The sequence below is a fragment of the Dama dama genome, chromosome 19, assembly GCF_033118175.1.
Source record: "Dama dama isolate Ldn47 chromosome 19, ASM3311817v1, whole genome shotgun sequence".
In the NCBI taxonomy this organism is placed as follows: Eukaryota; Metazoa; Chordata; class Mammalia; order Artiodactyla; family Cervidae; genus Dama; species Dama dama.
Window position 1 is genome coordinate 69,046,927 of NC_083699.1, and position 17,086 is coordinate 69,064,012.

The window sequence follows — 17,086 nt, forward strand, 5'->3', positions numbered from 1 at the left end:
CGCCAGGGATTTTCCAGGCAAGAATTCTGGAGTCGGTTGCCACTTCCTCCTCCAGGGGATCTTCCCAAACCAGGAACCGAATCCAGGTCTCTCACAGTGTGGGCAGTCTTCTCTGTCTGAGCCACCAGCGAAGCCCACTAAATAAGCCCCATAGGAATTCTTAAGATTGGAAAAAGGTTATTTAGACAGTAAGTAGGACAATATAACTAAAATAAAAACATTTTTTAAAGGAAAACAAAAATATTTTTAAGGAAAAAATTTAAAGGGAGGAAAATTTTCAAGTATTCCAAGAGAAAGAGCAATTTGGACAGAGAAAGAGGAAGATAGGAGATGACTTTTACTTTACAACATACACGTTCTTTGGATTGTTAGAATATTTGCATGTGTCCCCTATGGGATAATATTAATGACTTATTTGGGCATTGTGCTTATAGGCCATTTTGCTTTCATTTTAATATTTTTTCTGCATTCCTAAAAAACACAAATATAATTTGAAGAGTTAGACACAGAAAAAATCCTGACAAACTTTTAAAAACTTTAAAGCAGGAACCAATTTAATGTAAAACATCAAACAGAAGGTGATTATCAAATGATTTTGTCTTTCAAAATATTTATTTCAGGTAGAAACTAAAGACAATCACATGTAAAATAGTTCCATAAAAAACTTTGACAAATACACTCATTTGGTCATCAAAAAATAAAAACCTGAAAATAATATTACATTAAGTACTTTGATCGAAAACAGTGTTTTGTTATTCAAGTAAAAAGCCCAAAGCAGTCCTCAGTGAAGAGCTAGTAAGCTCTTCTGTTCATATACACAGCCCTTAGACAAGAATCATAGACATTTTTTTTTTTTCATAGACATTTTTATCCAGAATGGTCTCCCATCCCCAAATTCTGATCTTTTATTTTTGTTACTCTTATGGAAATTGTTCAGTGTGCTTATGTGCTTTTCATAAACTTTTTTTTCAGAATGCCTAAACAACCACATCAACCTTGAACAATAATTCATTTTTATAAAAGTTGTTGGCGTTGTTCAGTTGCTCAGTCGTGTCTGACTCTGCAACCCCCTGGACGGCAGCACCCTAGGCTTCCCTGTCCTTCATTATCTCCTGGAGTTTGCCCAAACTCATGTCCATTGAGTTGGTGATGCCTTCCAACCATCTCATCCTCTGTCACCCCCTTCTCCTCCTGCCCTCAATCTTTTCCCAGCATCAGGGTCTTTCCTAATGAGTCAGTTCTTCGCATCACGTGGCCAAAGTATTGGAGTTTCAGCTTCAGCATCAGTCCTTCCAGTGAATATTCAGGACTGATTTCCTTTAGGATGGACTGGTTGGATCTCCTTGCAGTCCAAGGGACTCTCAAGAGTCTTCTCCAGCACCACAGTTCAAAAGCATCAATTCTTCAGCACTCAATTTTCTTCATGGTCCATTTCTCACATCTGTACATGACTACCGGAGAAACCATAGCTTTGACTGCTGGGACCTTTGTTTACAAATGTGGATGTAGCCAAATGAGGGGTCTCAGTTTAAGTGAGAGGTGAAGGCAGGGTACTAATCGATGTGGGAATGATTTGTCATTTGATCTGCACGGTGACACTGCTGGGTGTGCTTTGAAAGCGGGCCCTACCAGATAACAACCTGCATTAATGCAAACATCTTGGATGTAGAATCCTCTCTCGAAGCTATGAATGAGACGCAAAGAATCACTCAGAGGAGGATGAGTAAAAGCCAGGTCCTGGGGGCTGGTGGAGTGCTGGCCAAAGACAGCCAAGTCCTTGTACGCCCAGTGGAAACGTGAAGTGTCCAGGGGCGGCTGTCCCGCAGGGCTGTCCCCAGGGCACGTGCGAGGCGGGCTGGTGAAGGAGAGACAGACTTACACGCGTGAGGGGCAGGCAGCAGCCTCGGGGGAGCCAGGGTCGGGGGGTGGACCCCTCCCATCGAGGCCCCCGGGTCGCCTTGCTGGGTTTGCCACCCTGTCTCCGGCCTTTCCCTCTGAGCCGTTGGCCACCTCCTCCCGCTGCAGGGCGGAGAGCTGGGTGTCTTCCTCTGGCTCCTCCTCTGAGTCGGACTCATCATTATAGAAGTGGATGGTGGCTTGCACAGGGAAACTGGCCAGCACCTTCTCCCCGGAGCGCTGCAGATACTCTTGACGCTTAGAGATGGGCAAGTAGAGTCTGATGAAAGAAACGAATACACCGTTAGTCAGCCTGAAGATAGTCTTCAACCCCATTGAGAGGAGCCTTTTCTTTAGAAGCAGCGAACGCCCAATCTTCCTCTCTCATTTTGCCTTTCAGTGTACACAGAGGTGTTTTTTTTTTTTTTATTATGCACACAGGACACAAAGCTGAGCAAGTGGGGGGCACCTGGTGATGAACCCCACTCTAGGTCAGAAATGAGCTACCGAGGACTCCCTGGGAGAGCCAGTTGTTAAGACTCTGCGCTGCTTGGATCCCTGGTCGAGGAACGAAGATCCCACATGCTGCAGGACCCCAAACAAAATTACCGAAACCTGCTCTTTTGGGGCTTTCCTGGTAGCTCGGACGGTAAAGAATCTGCCTGTGATGTGAGAGGCCCGAGTTCGATCCCTGGGTCTGGAAGATCCCCTGGAGAAGGGCATGGCAACCCACTCCAGTATTCCTCCCTGGGAAATCCCATGGAGAGAGGAGCCTGGTGGGCTACAGTCCAGGGGGTCGCAAAGAGTCGGACATGACTGAACTTTTCTCCAGAATCCCCAGGAGAATCATCCTGCATTAGAATTTTTAAAGCTTCTTCAATGATTCTGGGGCTTCCCTGATAGCTCAGTTGTTAAAGGATCTGCCTGGCTCAGCTGGTAAAGAATCTGCCTGCAGTGTGGGAGACTTGGGTTCCATCCCTGGGTTGGGAAGATCCCCTGGAGAAGGGAGAAGGCTACCCACTCCAGTACTCTGGCCTGGAGAATTCCATGGACTGTATAGTCCATGGGGTCGCAAAGAGTCAGACACGACTGAGCAACTTGCACTGTACTTGCGGTGATTCTGTAAGAACTGAAGACTGGTGTGAAACACTAAGAGAATGTCCTTTATCCCCAAATCACTCTTTGATCAGTCTGAGGGGCTCGAAATTTCATCTCCAGCAGTTAGTATCTTTGGGTTTTATTAAAGCCTCTAGTCTTCCAGGCTAACCAGGGTAACAATACTCTGCCGAGAGGTGACATCACAGGCTAGGTTTATTTTGATGAAGGAAAAGACAGCTGGAGAGAGAGAGGCTGAGAGAAATAGAGAGAGGTACACAGAGAAATAGAAATGCTGAGAACGAGCCACTTGCCTAAAATGAAACGTAAGAGGATTAGAGCAGTGAGGGTCCTGATCACTGTCAACAGAACTACTGAGATGGCAGAGGTTCCAACCATGATGCAGCATCCATCCAGCCCCTCATTTTCTCCACACCCACAGTTAGGAGGTCTATTTTGCACTAGGCAATATATTAACTTATATCCTGGGAGAAAATAGAAAGGAACCTAAATATCTAAGTGAATTAGCAGATATACATATACAAGTCACATGCAATTAAATGCATGGCAAAATGTATAATGAGAGACATAAACAAAAAGTATCAACACAGGGGATTTTCCTAGCTAAGATTCCCAGCTCCCAAAGCAGGGGGCCTAGGTTCATTCCCCGGGCAGGTAACTAAATCCCACAAGCTGCAACTAAAGATTCCACATGCTGCAACTAAGATCCAGCACAGACAATAAATAAATAATTTTTTTAAAAGTATAGATATAAAGAAAAGAGGCCAATTCCAACTTGCAACTGAAATAGTGAAAAATAAATGAATAAATTTCAGATATCCAACAGAATATTCTTGAAGTTCCTTGGGGTAATCATAACCAAATAATGTTGGGAAATACACTGAATTATTTTCAATTTTTGAAAATGTATACCCTTGAAGACACTAAAGTGTACTGATGCTTATATTAAAAGGAATGATATATTTCTATGGTGAAGTTAGATATTACCTGACAGGATGCTGAAACCCAAAGGCCCCCTTCGATCCAAAGGTTTCTTGATCACCCCCAGGCTCAAGCTGCAAGGACAGACACATACAAACACAGACACAGTCAAGAATCCTTTGAAAGTAGCATCCTGAAGCTTTTAAAAATAAAATGTAAGTGGCTTGCCCTTGGGCCTTCCCAGGTGGTACAGTGGTAAAGAATCTGCCTGCCAGTTCATGAGATGCAAGAGATGAGGGTTTGACCCCTGGCTCAGGAAGATCCTGGATGTAGGAAGTGGCAACCCACTCCAGTGTGACTGCCTGGGGAATCCCACGGAGCCTGGTGGGGACTCCCATGGGAGCCTAGTCCATAGGGTTGCAAAGAGTCAGACATGGCTCACACATGTGTGCACAGCCTCCACTTGTTAGGATCGGTTCCAATGTTAGAGACAATTTAAACAACTTAATAGAATATTGATGAGCCCCCTTCCTTTGACAGTTGTCACAATGTCCCAGGACTGTGAGGGGTCCCAAGACGGAAAGATGAGTTGGACACAGGCCCCAATTTCATACATTTTAAAATCTAATGGGGAAAGACACACATGGAGGCAAATAACCACACTATAAAGCATCAAGCAGTAAGATGCTAACTATTCCAAGCAAGGAAGAGGATCAGGAAAGGATCCACGGGGAGCCTGGCAGAGACATCAATAGCACTTGGGTATTCAGTTCTGGGCCCATCCATGGTGGAGCAGAGCATCCGATTCTGAGGGTCAGGAGAATAGACAGCATAGGTGGGGAAAGGTAGAGCCCAGTGTGAAATGAAGGAGAAACTGCACTGGCAAAAGGGCTCAACAGGAAGTTGAATCCGGATACTGAACACCTTGAAAACACATGACTGAGTCTAGGTTTCATTCCGGAGACAGAATTCAAGACCATTAATGATTTCTGAGCTAGGAGTTCAACAATGAGCTCTATATTTTAAGGATCACAGTGGCTGCTGGAAGCAGCGAATAGCATAGATTGGTGAGGTAAGGGCTTGGAGAGATTTGAACTCAAGTAACACCAACCAGGGGGCTTTCCAGGTGGCACTAGTGGTAAAGAACCCACCTGCCAATGCATGAGACATAAGAGACACAGGCTTGATCCCTGGGTCACCAAGATCCCCTGGAGGAAGGCATGACAACCCACTCCAGTATTCTCACCTGGAGAATCCCTCGAACAGAGGACCCTGGTGGACTCCAGTCCACAGGATCATACAGAGTCAAGACACAAATGAAGCGACTTAGCATGCATGCAACACCAACCAGAAGGGAAGAGAAAGATTCCCAAGGACATGAATAGCATTTGAAAGGTAGGAGACCACTTGGTGCAGGCCCTGAACAGCCAAAGCAATCTTAAGAGAGAATGACAAGCTTAAGACATCACACGTCTTGATTTCAAACTATTAGTATATTACAAAGCTATAGTAGGCAAAACAGTAATCAATCAAAGTAAAAAACAGTAATCAAAACAGTATCAAACAGCTATTGGCTTAAATACAGACACATAGATCAATGGGACAGATTAGAGAGCCCAGAAATAAATTCATGCATGTATCATCAACTAATTCATAACAAGGGGGCCAGAAATATATAATGGGCAAAGGACAGTCTTTTCAATAGATAGTGTTGATAAAACTGAATAACCACATGCAAAATGGGCCCTTATCTTACACCATACAGAACACATAACTCAGACTGGGTTAAAAACTTAAACATGGTTATTCCCTGGGTAGTCCAATGGTTAGGACTCCACGCTTTCGCTTCCATGGGTTTGGGTTCAATCTCTGGTCGAGGAACAAAGATCCCTTCAAGCCACGCAGCTAAAACAAAACAAACAAAACCCAGGAAACAAACAAAACAAAAATCTTAACAGGAAGACCTGCATTAATTATTGCTGTTGTTCAATGTGGCTCAGCCATGTCCAAGCCATGAAAGGGAAATCAAATGAGCGAGAGTGACCTCCGCTGCTCAGGGTTTTGAGACTTTCCCTTGACTTTAGTTTGTATTCTAATTTTGGTCTGCTGACCTGCAATTCAGGTCACTAGGCAGTGGTCCCCTCCACCCCCACCCCTGCCGTCCCAGGCCAATGACATTTCTGAAGAAATACACAACAGGGCTTCCAGTGGTTAAGAATACGCCTTGCGAGACAGGGGGCATCGTTCAGTCCCTGGTCCGGGATGATCCCATTTGCTGCAGAACAACTAAGCCCTTATGCCAAAACTACCCGGCTCTAGAGCCTGCGAACTGCATGCGACTAACCGAGCCCACGTGCCTACAACTCGGCTCTGCAACGAGAGGAGTCACCGCAGTGAGAAGGCCCGTGCCCCACAGCAAAGAGTAGTTCCCGCTGGCCTCAACTAGAGAAAGGCTGCGCAAAGCAACGAAGACCCAGAGCTGTAAATAAATGAAATAAATAAATAAATAGACAGTTTTTTACAAAGAAACATACAAGAGCTCAGGAGTCGAACAATTCTCCCGCTTTGTCGGTAGGGGGCGCGGCTGAGCAAGAAGCCGGCCCTCGCCGCTCCAGGTTGCACTCGCCTGGCTGGGGCTCCCGGGACCCCAGAGCGGTACCGGGGTCGTTCCCCACTGACCTCTCTGTCCGGCCAATCGGACCCTGCAAAGAGCTGGCCGGTGGGGAGCCGGGCAGCTGAGCTCTACAGCCCGCGCGAACAACCACTCTCCACCCCACCCCACTCCCCCGCAAAAAAATCCATGGACACAACTTCGTCCATTGTGCCTTGTGGATGATCCATAGAAAGCTGCTATAGCTTAACATTTTTCTGCAAGTAATCATTTTTTTCTCACCAATGGCCTTCTCATCATAGTAGAAAAACAGGACTACCTTACACTAGGAAAGTGTGCTGTATTTTTTATTCTTGCAAACAACTGATAGACTACACATACTTTTCATTTAAAAGAAAATTGGGTAATTTTTTCTCCCAAGCACTTTTTAAAATCTTATGCTTATGAACTTAAGTTTGAATGCAAGAGAAGGAATTACTTCCCATTATCTAGTTATTGCAGGTAAGAATAATTTGAGCTAAGAAAAAATTATATTCCTCATTCAATATAGATTTGATTTGCTTCACTCTTTAAATAGTAACTGAATTAAAACTCCCATTATTCAGAATAATTTAATAAAGGAGTCTAAATATCAAAATGCCAGAGAAGTCTGAACCCGAGTTTTTTATCAGACTAGAAATAACTGCACACTCTGCCACAAGTGTTACCTAATGATCCTTCCCAGCCTGATTAACTCTGGCACTTTAAAAGTCATCAATTTATACTTTAAAATATAACAAAGGACAGGTGAATTCTGTGAAAGCAAGTCATTACTCCGCTAAGTATAAAGCACTTTAGTTACCAATGCAGGAGACAAAAGAATAGCAGTGGCGATTAATCTTGCCCTCCAAAGCCCTCAGCTGGAGTGTGTTTGCTCAGAAAGCATGACTTAGGAGTACTTGCAGACAGGGCCCAGAGAGTTTCAGAAAGAGTCAGATGGCAGGTGGAGACTTTTCACCACACCTTCTGGGCCCTCCAGACAGAGCTCTGCCCATATTTGCACTGTGGCACCAGCCTAGTGCTAATCTTTTGAGCCCACGCTCATCTTTTCTCTAATTCGAGGTGGGCCAAGGCCTTCACTCCCCCTCTACCTGCTGTGTTACCAGGGGGGGAAAAATGCAACATGGAAGAAATCTTTTATGATGTCCTTGAAACAGTTCTGCCATCATGGCTTTGCTTTTCAAAGAACAGAAACAAACCAGAGTCAATCTGTGTCTGAGTCAGATCCCATCAACACCTGGCTGGCTAGGTGCCCACTCCCAGACCCTCAATTCTGCATTAGATGACCGAGAGAGGGACTGGACAAGGAGGACTTTCCTGGTCCCTTTATTGTAGAGATGGTGCCGCTAAGGCCCACACACTTAACCTTACCTCACTTCCAGTTCTAGTAGGCTCAGCTTCCTGAGGGGTCAGGGTCCAAGGTCTCCATGGAGTTTGGCTGGAAGGACAGGGACCAAGAGTGAATGAACCACAGCATTTTCTGCTTTTAAAGCAGAAATCACTCTAATCATTTCTAACGTTTAATCAGTTATCACTCTAATCATTTCTAACGTCTGCCTAAATGTCACTGGACACACCAGAATGTTCTTTCAAGTTCTCAGTCTGTGCGTTAAGCCTGTGCTATTTGTGTGTGTGTGTGTGTGTGTGTGTGTGTGTGTGTGTGTGCGCGCGCGCGCGCACGCGCGTGTTTCTCCTGCCACATTTCCAGTTCTCTGCCTTCACCGGGCTCTGAGAACTCCCAAATCTGATACACATTAGTTGAGAAATTTCTCTCCCAGCCTGGCTGGATTCCCCACTACAGCTGGCTACTTGGTCGCTCATTCATTTCAACCTCATCTCCCTGACTACTGAAAGATCAGGACTCCACAAACCAGTCTGCAGAGTTTTACCGGGCAAAAAAAGCGGGACTTTCTTCTCTCTGACCACCTGGCCACCCAGCGCCTTCCTCATCTCCCCTGCTAATTTGATTTTAACTTGACTACCTTAAAAGGGTCTGGTTCCCCCCTCCCCCGCCCCCAAGACAGCGAACGCTGAACCCCAAGCACGGGACAAAGAAACATCACCAAGGATGTGACGGTCAACAGGTCGCGACCCCCGCCCCCCCCCCACCCCCACCCCCGCAGGGCTCGCTGAGCGGCCAGCCGGGTGGGTTCCAGATCTAGAGACGGAAGCTTTGGTCCACTGCCGGCCACCTCCGGGGCCTCCCCACTTGGGAACGGACCTCAGGAGCAGAGAAGAGTCTGCGTCCCCGTCTCACGCCCAGGAACTTGCGGGGCGTCGCCGTCGGGCTCCAGGGTTCCGCCTGGTCCCCGCGATCAGCGCGGCCGGAGCATCCTGCGTGCCCCGCCCGCACCCACGCGCCGCGGGGACGCCCTCACCTCTCGGGCCCGCGCGGCGCCGGTGGTCCCCGGGGGCCGTCCCCGGCGCAGTGACAGACGCGTCCCCGCGCCTCCGGGGCTCCGGCCGCCGCCTCGGGTCTCATGGTGCCCTCGGAAGACACGGCGCCCGCGATCGGCTGCGCCTTTAACCGCTCGGGCGAGGGCGCTCCCTGACCCGCGCGCTCGGCGCCAGGTTTAAAAACGGGGGCGGGGCGGGGAGGGGACACTGAGACCCGAGAGAGGGTGGGGTGCGCACCGGAGAAACTCCGGCAGGGGACGAGCGAAGGTCCTGGGGGGCGGGGGGACCAGGCCAAGGAGCGAACTCGGGACGCTCGGCGGGCAAGGGCGTGTGGGGGACAAAGGAAACCCCGGGAGAGTCGCCAGGGGCAGGGGCGAGGAAGCTGGGGAGGGGACGGCGGGAAGTGACCCGGGACGCCTGGAGAGGGGGCCATGTGAGGGGCACCGGGGGGTCTTCGCCCAGGGGTCTCCCCCCTCCTGGTGCTGGAGAGGCGGGATCTCTCTCCCTTCTGGCGTCTCCGTGGCCCTCGGGTTTTGGTTCCTGCGCCAGCATCTAGGTCTCCAGATTGGAGGAGAGAAAAATCTCACGTCCACCGCGGTTAAAGCGGCCGCGGGGTTCGGGGCTGGGGCTGAGGGAGCTGTTACCGATGACTGTGGACCCGCCCTGCCTTCCGGACTGGACTGCAGGCGCCGGGGACCCACCGATCGGCGTACGGAAACTGGCGATGGGGCTGCAGCTTCGCTTCCAGGCGGTGGAAAGGGGCCGACAGACCTCTCGCACCCTCGCCGATGGGGGCCTTGGGACAGGATGTGGCTTTTTCTGGGAGTGGGTGCGATTTACCAGCTGAGCCATAAGGGAAGTCTAGTGGAAATCCGTCCTCAATATTCATTGGAAGGAGACTGATGCTGAAGCTGAAACTCCAATACTTTGGCCACCTGATGCGAAGAGCTGACTCATTTGAAAAGACCCTGATGCTGGGAAAGATTGAAGGCTGGAGAACAGGACGACAGAGGATGAAATGGTTGGATGGCATCATGGACTCGATGGACATGAGTTTGGGTAAACTCTGGGAGATGGTGATGGACAGGGAGGCCTGGGTGCTGCAGTCCATGGGGTCGCAAAGAGTCGGACGCGACTGAGCGACTGAACTGAACGGAACTGGGTGTGATTTTCCTTGGGATAGCCCCAGGCCCGGCCCAGAAAGCGCCTCGACGAGCCGGGAAGGTGCGCCAGCTCCGGGAACGCCTGGCCGGGCTGCAGGGCTCTCGGGGGCGTGGCTGTCGCGGTCCCCAGCGCCGGGACAGAAGTGCTGTTTCATCAGCAGTGCCCCGCGGCAGAACCTGAAGGCGGCCAGCCTGGACTCAGGGCCCTCGCTTACAGACGCCCCATCCCCTCCTCCTCTGAGAATGCCAGCTTCCATCCTGTGGCTTGCAGTGAAAGTGAAAAAACTGAAAGTCGCTTAAACCTGTCAGACTTTGCGATTCCGTGGACTCTAGCCCACCAGACTCCTCTGTCCATGGAATTCTCCAGGCAAGAAGACTGGAGTGGGTTGCCTTTTCCTTCTCCAGGAGATCTTCCTGACCCAGGGGTGGAACCCAGGTCTCCTGCATTGAAATCAGATTCTTGACCATTTGAGCCACCAGGGAAGCCCCCTGACTTACAGTAATGCATTAAAAAAAAAAAAAAAAATCAAAGAACTTCAGAGATTAAAATGTTTCTGAAATGGAGCAGGATCGTATGGTCCTTGCCCCCTCACCGTGTCCTCTGCCTGCCTTTTGCCTGTGGAAGACTTTAGTCAGAGAATAAGTTTAATCAGAGAAGTGAGAAATGCTGAAACAAAGGAAAACAGTCAAAGGAGACTAAAGAATAATAATGTAGTCATTAAGCACAGTCAGGGACCTTTAGTTCTTTCTCTAGGGCTATAGATAATATTCTGAGCCATATCCTGGGAGCCATATCCTGTCTTTTTTTTTTTTTTTTTTTACATATCCTGTCTTAATACTGAAACATCAGGTGGAGAAGTTAACTGCATGATGACCAGCCGGTACCCAGGACATGAGTTGCCACAATCCTGATAACTGACCACAAAGAAATGGGAACAAATGGACCCTGGAACTGAAGAGTAACTGAACCTAAAACAATCAAGTTGATGCTGGTCAGACCACTGATGACCAATTTGAAGATAACCATTAGGGACAACTGTGCAATTTCTGCATGTAGCCCCCTCCCCATTCTATAAGCTTTCACCCCCTGCTTGGTGAAGGGGGGAGAGTCAGCCTTTGGATAGATGTCTCCACCCTCCCACCCACCCCCGCCCAGTTGCCAGCATCTGAAATGAAGCAAATCTTCCTTTCCACCAGCCTGGCTTGTTTATTGGCTTTTGAGGGGCAAGCAGCCTGACCCCTGCCCCCCCAACAACATCACCCCCCCCCCCCGCCCCACCCGGCGCCCAGCCACACACACATACCTTTTGGTAACATTTCCATATGTTTTTTTCTTAAGAGCAACTGGTTATGACAATAAAGAAACCTAATTAAAGGAGGGGGCAGACAACGTTACAGCAAAACACCATATTTAACCTACCAACTGGGTAAGATTTTATAAAGGGAAGATACAAATGACAGAATAGATGTGGCCACTGAGTACTGGCATTACTAAGAATTTTAAACACTTTTTAAATGTTTTCTAAATTTTCCACAATGAGACTATATTACTTCTGTGTATGTCGTAAAATATGTTGTTGTTTAGTTGTTAAGTCAGGTCCAACTCTTTGTGACCCCATGGACTGCAGCTCACCAGGCTTCCCTGTCCTTCACTGTCTCCCAGAGTTTGCTCAAATTTATGACCGTTGAGTCAGTGATACCATCCAACCATCTCATCCTCTGTTGTCCCCTTCTCCACTTGCCTTCAATCTTTCCCAGCATCAGGGTCTTTTATAATGAGTCAGCTTTTTGAATCAGATGGTTAAATTATTGGAGCTTCAGCCTGAGCATAGCCCTTCCAATGAACACCCAGCACTGATCTCCTTTAGATGGACTGTTTGGATCTCCTTGCCATCCAGGGGCCTCTAAAGAGTCTTCTCCAACACCATAGTTCAAAAGCATCAATTCTTCGGTGCTCAGCCTTCTTTATGATCCAACTCTCATATCCATACGTGACTACTGAAAAAACAATAGCTTTGACGCTACGCTAAAATATACTTAACGTAAAATTTACCAGTTTAAGCATTTCCAAATATAATTCGGTGGCACTAGATAGACACACACTGCTGTGCAGCCATCACCAGCCTCCGTCCCCAGAGTGTTTTCACTGTCGTGAACGGAGACTCTGTGCTCATAAAACACTAACTTTCCGTGCCTCCTTCCTCCCAGCCTTGGTAACCACCATTCTGTCTCTATGGATGTGATTATTCCCAGCTTGTATAATGGGAATCGTTTGTCCTTTTGTGGAACATGTATTAATTTTATAAGTTGCACATTTAATCTTCACCCCAACCCTGCAAACAGGCATTATTCCCATTTTACAGATTAAGAAACTGAAGTTGAGAGAGGTTAGATAACTGGTGTAAAGTCACTGTCTGGTAAGAGACTAGAACTCTTGGTCTTGTTGGGTACATGGATTTTGGAAACCAAATGCCAAAAAAAATAAATTTAAAGCGCAAAAGGACCCAAGACAGCACCTGCACACACTAGGTACTCAGTTTTATTTTGTTTTTAATTGAATTATAGTTGATTGACAATGTGTTATAGTTTCAAATGTACAGCAATGTGATTTAGTTATACATATATATTACTTTTCAGATTCTTTTCACTTCCACATTATTACAAAATATTGAGTATAGTTCCCTGTGCTATACAGTAGGCCTTTGTTGCTTATCTACTGTATATATAGTAGTGTGTATCTGTTCATCTCAAACTCAATTTATCCTCACCCCTACTAAGTTTTGCCTTTTTTGTTTTGCTTTCTTTCTGCCCAGCACCTGCAAGAGCATTGTGGCCAAGGCTGGAACAATTTGAACAACAAAAAAAGGCATTATTAGGTTATAAGCCAAAATATGCAATAAATAATATCAGTTTGTATTGACATCAATAAATATTGAATGAATGACTACATGGGCACTACAGGCAAGTATTCTTTTTTCATATAATTTTATTTTATATATTTATTTATTTTGGGTGTTCTGGCTGTTCGTTGCGGTGAGGCCTTTTCTCTAGCTGTGATCTGTAGGCTTCTCATTGTGAGGGCTTCTCATTTCAGTAACTTCTCTTATTGTGGAGGCAGGCTCTATGGGTGCAGAGGCTTCAGTAGTTGCAGTGTGTGAGCTCAGTAGTTGGGGTTCCTGGGCTCCAGAGCACAGGCTCAATAGTGGTGGTAACAGGCTTGGTTGCTCTGTGGCATGTGGGATCTTCTTGGGCCAGAGATCGAACCTGTGTCCCCTGCACTGGCAAGCGGAATCCTACCACTGAGCCACCAGGGAAGCCCTAGGCAAGTATTCTTTTCACAAGAGTTCCAAGAAGTTTATGTAGACTAGAGAAAGCCATAACTGGAAAAGATACACGCACCCCAATGTTCATTGCAGTCATATTTATAATAGCCAAGACATGGAAGCAACCTGAATGTCCATTGACAGACAAATGGATAAAAAAGATGTGGTACATATACACAATGGACCATTACTTAGCTATAAAAAAGAACAAAATAATGCCATTTGGAGCCACATGGATGGACCTAGTGATTATCATACTAAATGAACTAAGTCAAAGATAAATATCATATGCTATCACTCATATTTGGAATTTAAAAAAAATGATACAAAGTTATATACAAAACAGAAATAGAACCACAAACATAGAAAACAAACTGATGGTTACTGAAGGGAAAGGGAGGGGAGGGATAAATTAGGGGGTTGGGATTAACATTAACACATTACTATATAAAATAAACAACCAGCAAGGACTTATTGTATAGCACAGGGAACTATAAAAAGTATATATATGAAAAAATAATATATTTATGTATAACTGAATCACTTTGCTGTACATTTGAAACTAACACAACATTATAAATCAACTATGCAGCACTTTAATTGCAAAGTCATGTCTGATTCTTTTGCGACCCCATGGACTATAGCCCGTCAGACTCCTGTGTCCACTGGATTTTCCAGGCAACGATACTGGGGTGGGTTGCCATTCCCTTCTCCAGGGCATCTTCCCAGCCCAACCCAGGGATCAAAACTGAGTCTCCTGTGTCTCCTGCTTTGCAGGTGGGTTCTTTACTGCTTGAGCCACTGGGGAAGCCCTAAATCAACTATACTTCATTTAAAAAATTAAAAAAAAAAAAAGTTTATGCAGACACTCAACCCTCAATGAGGTGGAGTGTATACAAATTATACAAACCATAGTTTGAAAATTATGCATGCTTTTGATGAAAATAATGTAATGAAAAATAACTTCATTGGAAATACAGAAAAAAAGGTTTTTAAAAAAAATTTTTTTTCAGGTAAAGGAATTAGAATACTGGGAAAGAAATACAGTGCTGGTGAGATAATTGGGAATTTAAAGGGCTTTTGTGCTACTAAGTATGTTATACTATCTCTTAAACTTTTTTGGATCCAAGAAAGATCTGTATGATAGAGGAAGCATTTGATGAAGGATATAGAAATCTTAAACTTAATTAGGTCTGAGGTTTATAAACTGGGAAAATTTGTATAATTTCAAGTATGTAAATTCCTGCCTGAGAGGTAGTGTGGGAACTAAATAAAATTGAGATTCTGTTTCCTGTTCTGCTCTCATCAATTAAAATTTCTTTTTCAAATGTTGATTTTCAGCTGTTCCTTGAAAAAAAAGGGTAAAGATGTTAACCCTCAGGGTTTCCGGCTTGCCTAGGAGGAGGATACCAAAAGGCAAAACATCTAAGAGGGCAGAATATTTTTACATAAACAGTGTTGAAGACAAGCAGGGAAGTGACCATTTCCTTTCCTTCTGTTTAGGCAGAATCTATTTCCTGTTACCCACTCCACAGAGCTCTCTGTTCCTCTGAAATGTGATTTAGGAATGACAAGATGCTGTTACTGCTGTTGATGATTTTTTTCTGAAAGATTTTTTGGAAACACAATATATATATATTTGTATCTTCAGAAACAATTTGTTTCATGGGAAACAAATATATATGTATATATATTTCACAATTAATTAATTAATTTTTATTTTTTGAAATCATGGCAAGGCATATAACTAAATGATACCTTTTTAAAGAAAATTTTGGCCGCTCCTGTGGGATCTTAGTTCCTCAACCAGGGATTGATCGAACCCATACCCGCTGCACTGGGACTGCCAGGGAAGTTCCAGTCTTAACTACTGGACTGCCAGGGAAGTTCCTAAAAATTACCATTTTAACCATTTTGAAGTATACACTTCAGTGGTATTAAATACATTCTCATTTTTATTCAGCCATCACCATCATCCAACTCCAGAACCTCTTCATCATTCCAAACTCTGCACCCATTAAATAATAAGTCCATTTCCCCCTTTCTGTTCTATGAGTTGACTGTTCTATGTACTTCATGTAAGTGGGTCATGCATTTGTACCTTAGTGACTGTCTTATTTCACTGCATAATACCCTGTTACAGCAGTCGTTCAGTTGTGTCTGACTCTCTGCGACCCGACGGACTGTAGCCCGCCAGGCTCCTCTGTCCGTGGGATTCTCCAGGCAGGGATAGTGGAGTGGGTGGCCATTTCCTCCTCCAGGGGCTCTTCCGGAGCCAGGGATTGAACCCCGGTCTCCCCCACTGCAGGCAGATTCTTTACCATCTGATCCACCAGACAACAAGGGCTTCCCTGATGGTCCGGTGGTTGAGACTTTGCCTTCCAGTGCCAGGGACTAGGGGGTGGGGTGCCAGGGTGGGGGCTCCATCCCTAGTGAGGGAGCTAGGATCCCACAGTGCCTCAGGGCCAAAAAACCAAAACAGAAAACAGAGGTGAAGACTTCCCTGGTGGCGCGGTGAAGAAGAATCTGCCTGCCAATGCAGGGGACACAGGTTCAATCCCCGGTCCAGGAAGATTCCACATGGCACGGAATAACTAAGCAGGTGCTCCACAAGTACCGAGTCCACATGCCCCGACTATTGGAGTGGGAGCACCTGGAGCCTGACCTCTGCAGTGAGGCAAGCTGCTGCAATGAGAAGCCCGTGCACTGAAAGAGTGGCTCCCACTCGCCCCAGCTCGAGAAAGCCCTCAAAAAGCAGCGGAGACCCAGTAAAGTAAAAGTCGCTCAGTTGCATCTGACTCTCTGCGACCCCATGGACTATCCATGGAATTCTCCAGGCCAGAATCCCAGAGTGGGTAGCCTTTCCCTTCTCCAGGGGATCTTCCCAACCCAGGGATCGAGCCCAGGTCTCCCCCATTGCAGGCAGATTCTTTACCAGCTGAGCCACCAGGGAAGCCCAAGAATACCAGAGTGGTAGTCTATCCCTTCTCCAGCAGAGCTTCCCGACCCAGGAATTGAACCGGGGTCTCCTGCAACGCAGGCGGATTCTTTACTAACAGCTATGAGGGAAGCCCAATGAAGACCCAGGGTGGCCAAAATAAATAAAACTTTACAGAAAAACAACAGAAGCAATATTGTAACAAAGTCAATAAAGATGTCAAAAATGTGCCAACAAAAAAAGAAAAACAAATCTTAAAAGAGCAACACAAGAGACCACATATGGAGTCACTTCTGCTAAGCCCCATGTTGCCAAACTAAGACAATCAGATTCTGGCCTCCTCCAGAAATGGAATCTTTTAAACCAGTCCATCAGGAGTCAGCTGCTCAGCACTAGTGAGGTCACCTGCCTCACAGATCCTGCCATCCCCCGAAGGAAAGGGACCCACCACAACCAATCTGCTTGGTGCCCCATTAACTTCCTTGTTCCCGCCCCCTTCTGCCTGTAAAGGTCTTTCACTGTGTACAGCTCCTCAGAGCTCTATTTTATCTGCTAGATTGGATGCTGCCTGATTCATAAATCCTTGAATAAAATCAAGAAGATCTTTAAAATGTACTCAAATTTTGTTTCTTTGACAGTCTTCCAGGTTCATTTATGTTGTAGCAAGTGTCAGAAATATCCT

General features: G+C 46.2%; 1 protein-coding gene across 1 annotated transcript; it reads right to left on the bottom strand.

Annotated features, from left to right (window-relative positions):
• Positions 1 to 605: 605 nt before the first annotated feature.
• On the bottom strand, positions 606 to 9,111 carry RIPPLY3 (ripply transcriptional repressor 3). Its single transcript, XM_061167966.1, has 4 exons — positions 8,962 to 9,111; positions 7,955 to 8,021; positions 4,000 to 4,067; positions 606 to 2,176 (listed from the first exon to the last, which is right to left on the bottom strand). Exons 1-4 carry the CDS (start codon positions 9,063 to 9,065, stop codon positions 1,876 to 1,878), a joined length of 540 nt encoding a protein of 179 aa, XP_061023949.1. The 5' UTR covers positions 9,066 to 9,111; the 3' UTR covers positions 606 to 1,875.
• Positions 9,112 to 17,086: the final 7,975 nt, after the last annotated feature.

What these genes read in the sequence shown, in the direction of transcription:
- RIPPLY3 (XM_061167966.1), bottom strand. Translation starts at nt 9,065, where the DNA reads ATGAGACCCGAGGCGGCGGCCGGAGCCCCGGAGGCGCGGGGACGCGTC. An exon ending in CTACTAGAACTGGAAGTGAG is followed by an intron (nt 4,068 to 7,954) that starts GTAAGGTTAAGT and finishes CTGTCCTTGCAG; the next exon opens with CTTGAGCCTGGGGGTGATCA. An exon ending in GGGTTTCAGCATCCTGTCAG is followed by an intron (nt 2,177 to 3,999) that starts GTAATATCTAAC and finishes TTCTTTCATCAG; the next exon opens with ACTCTACTTGCCCATCTCTA.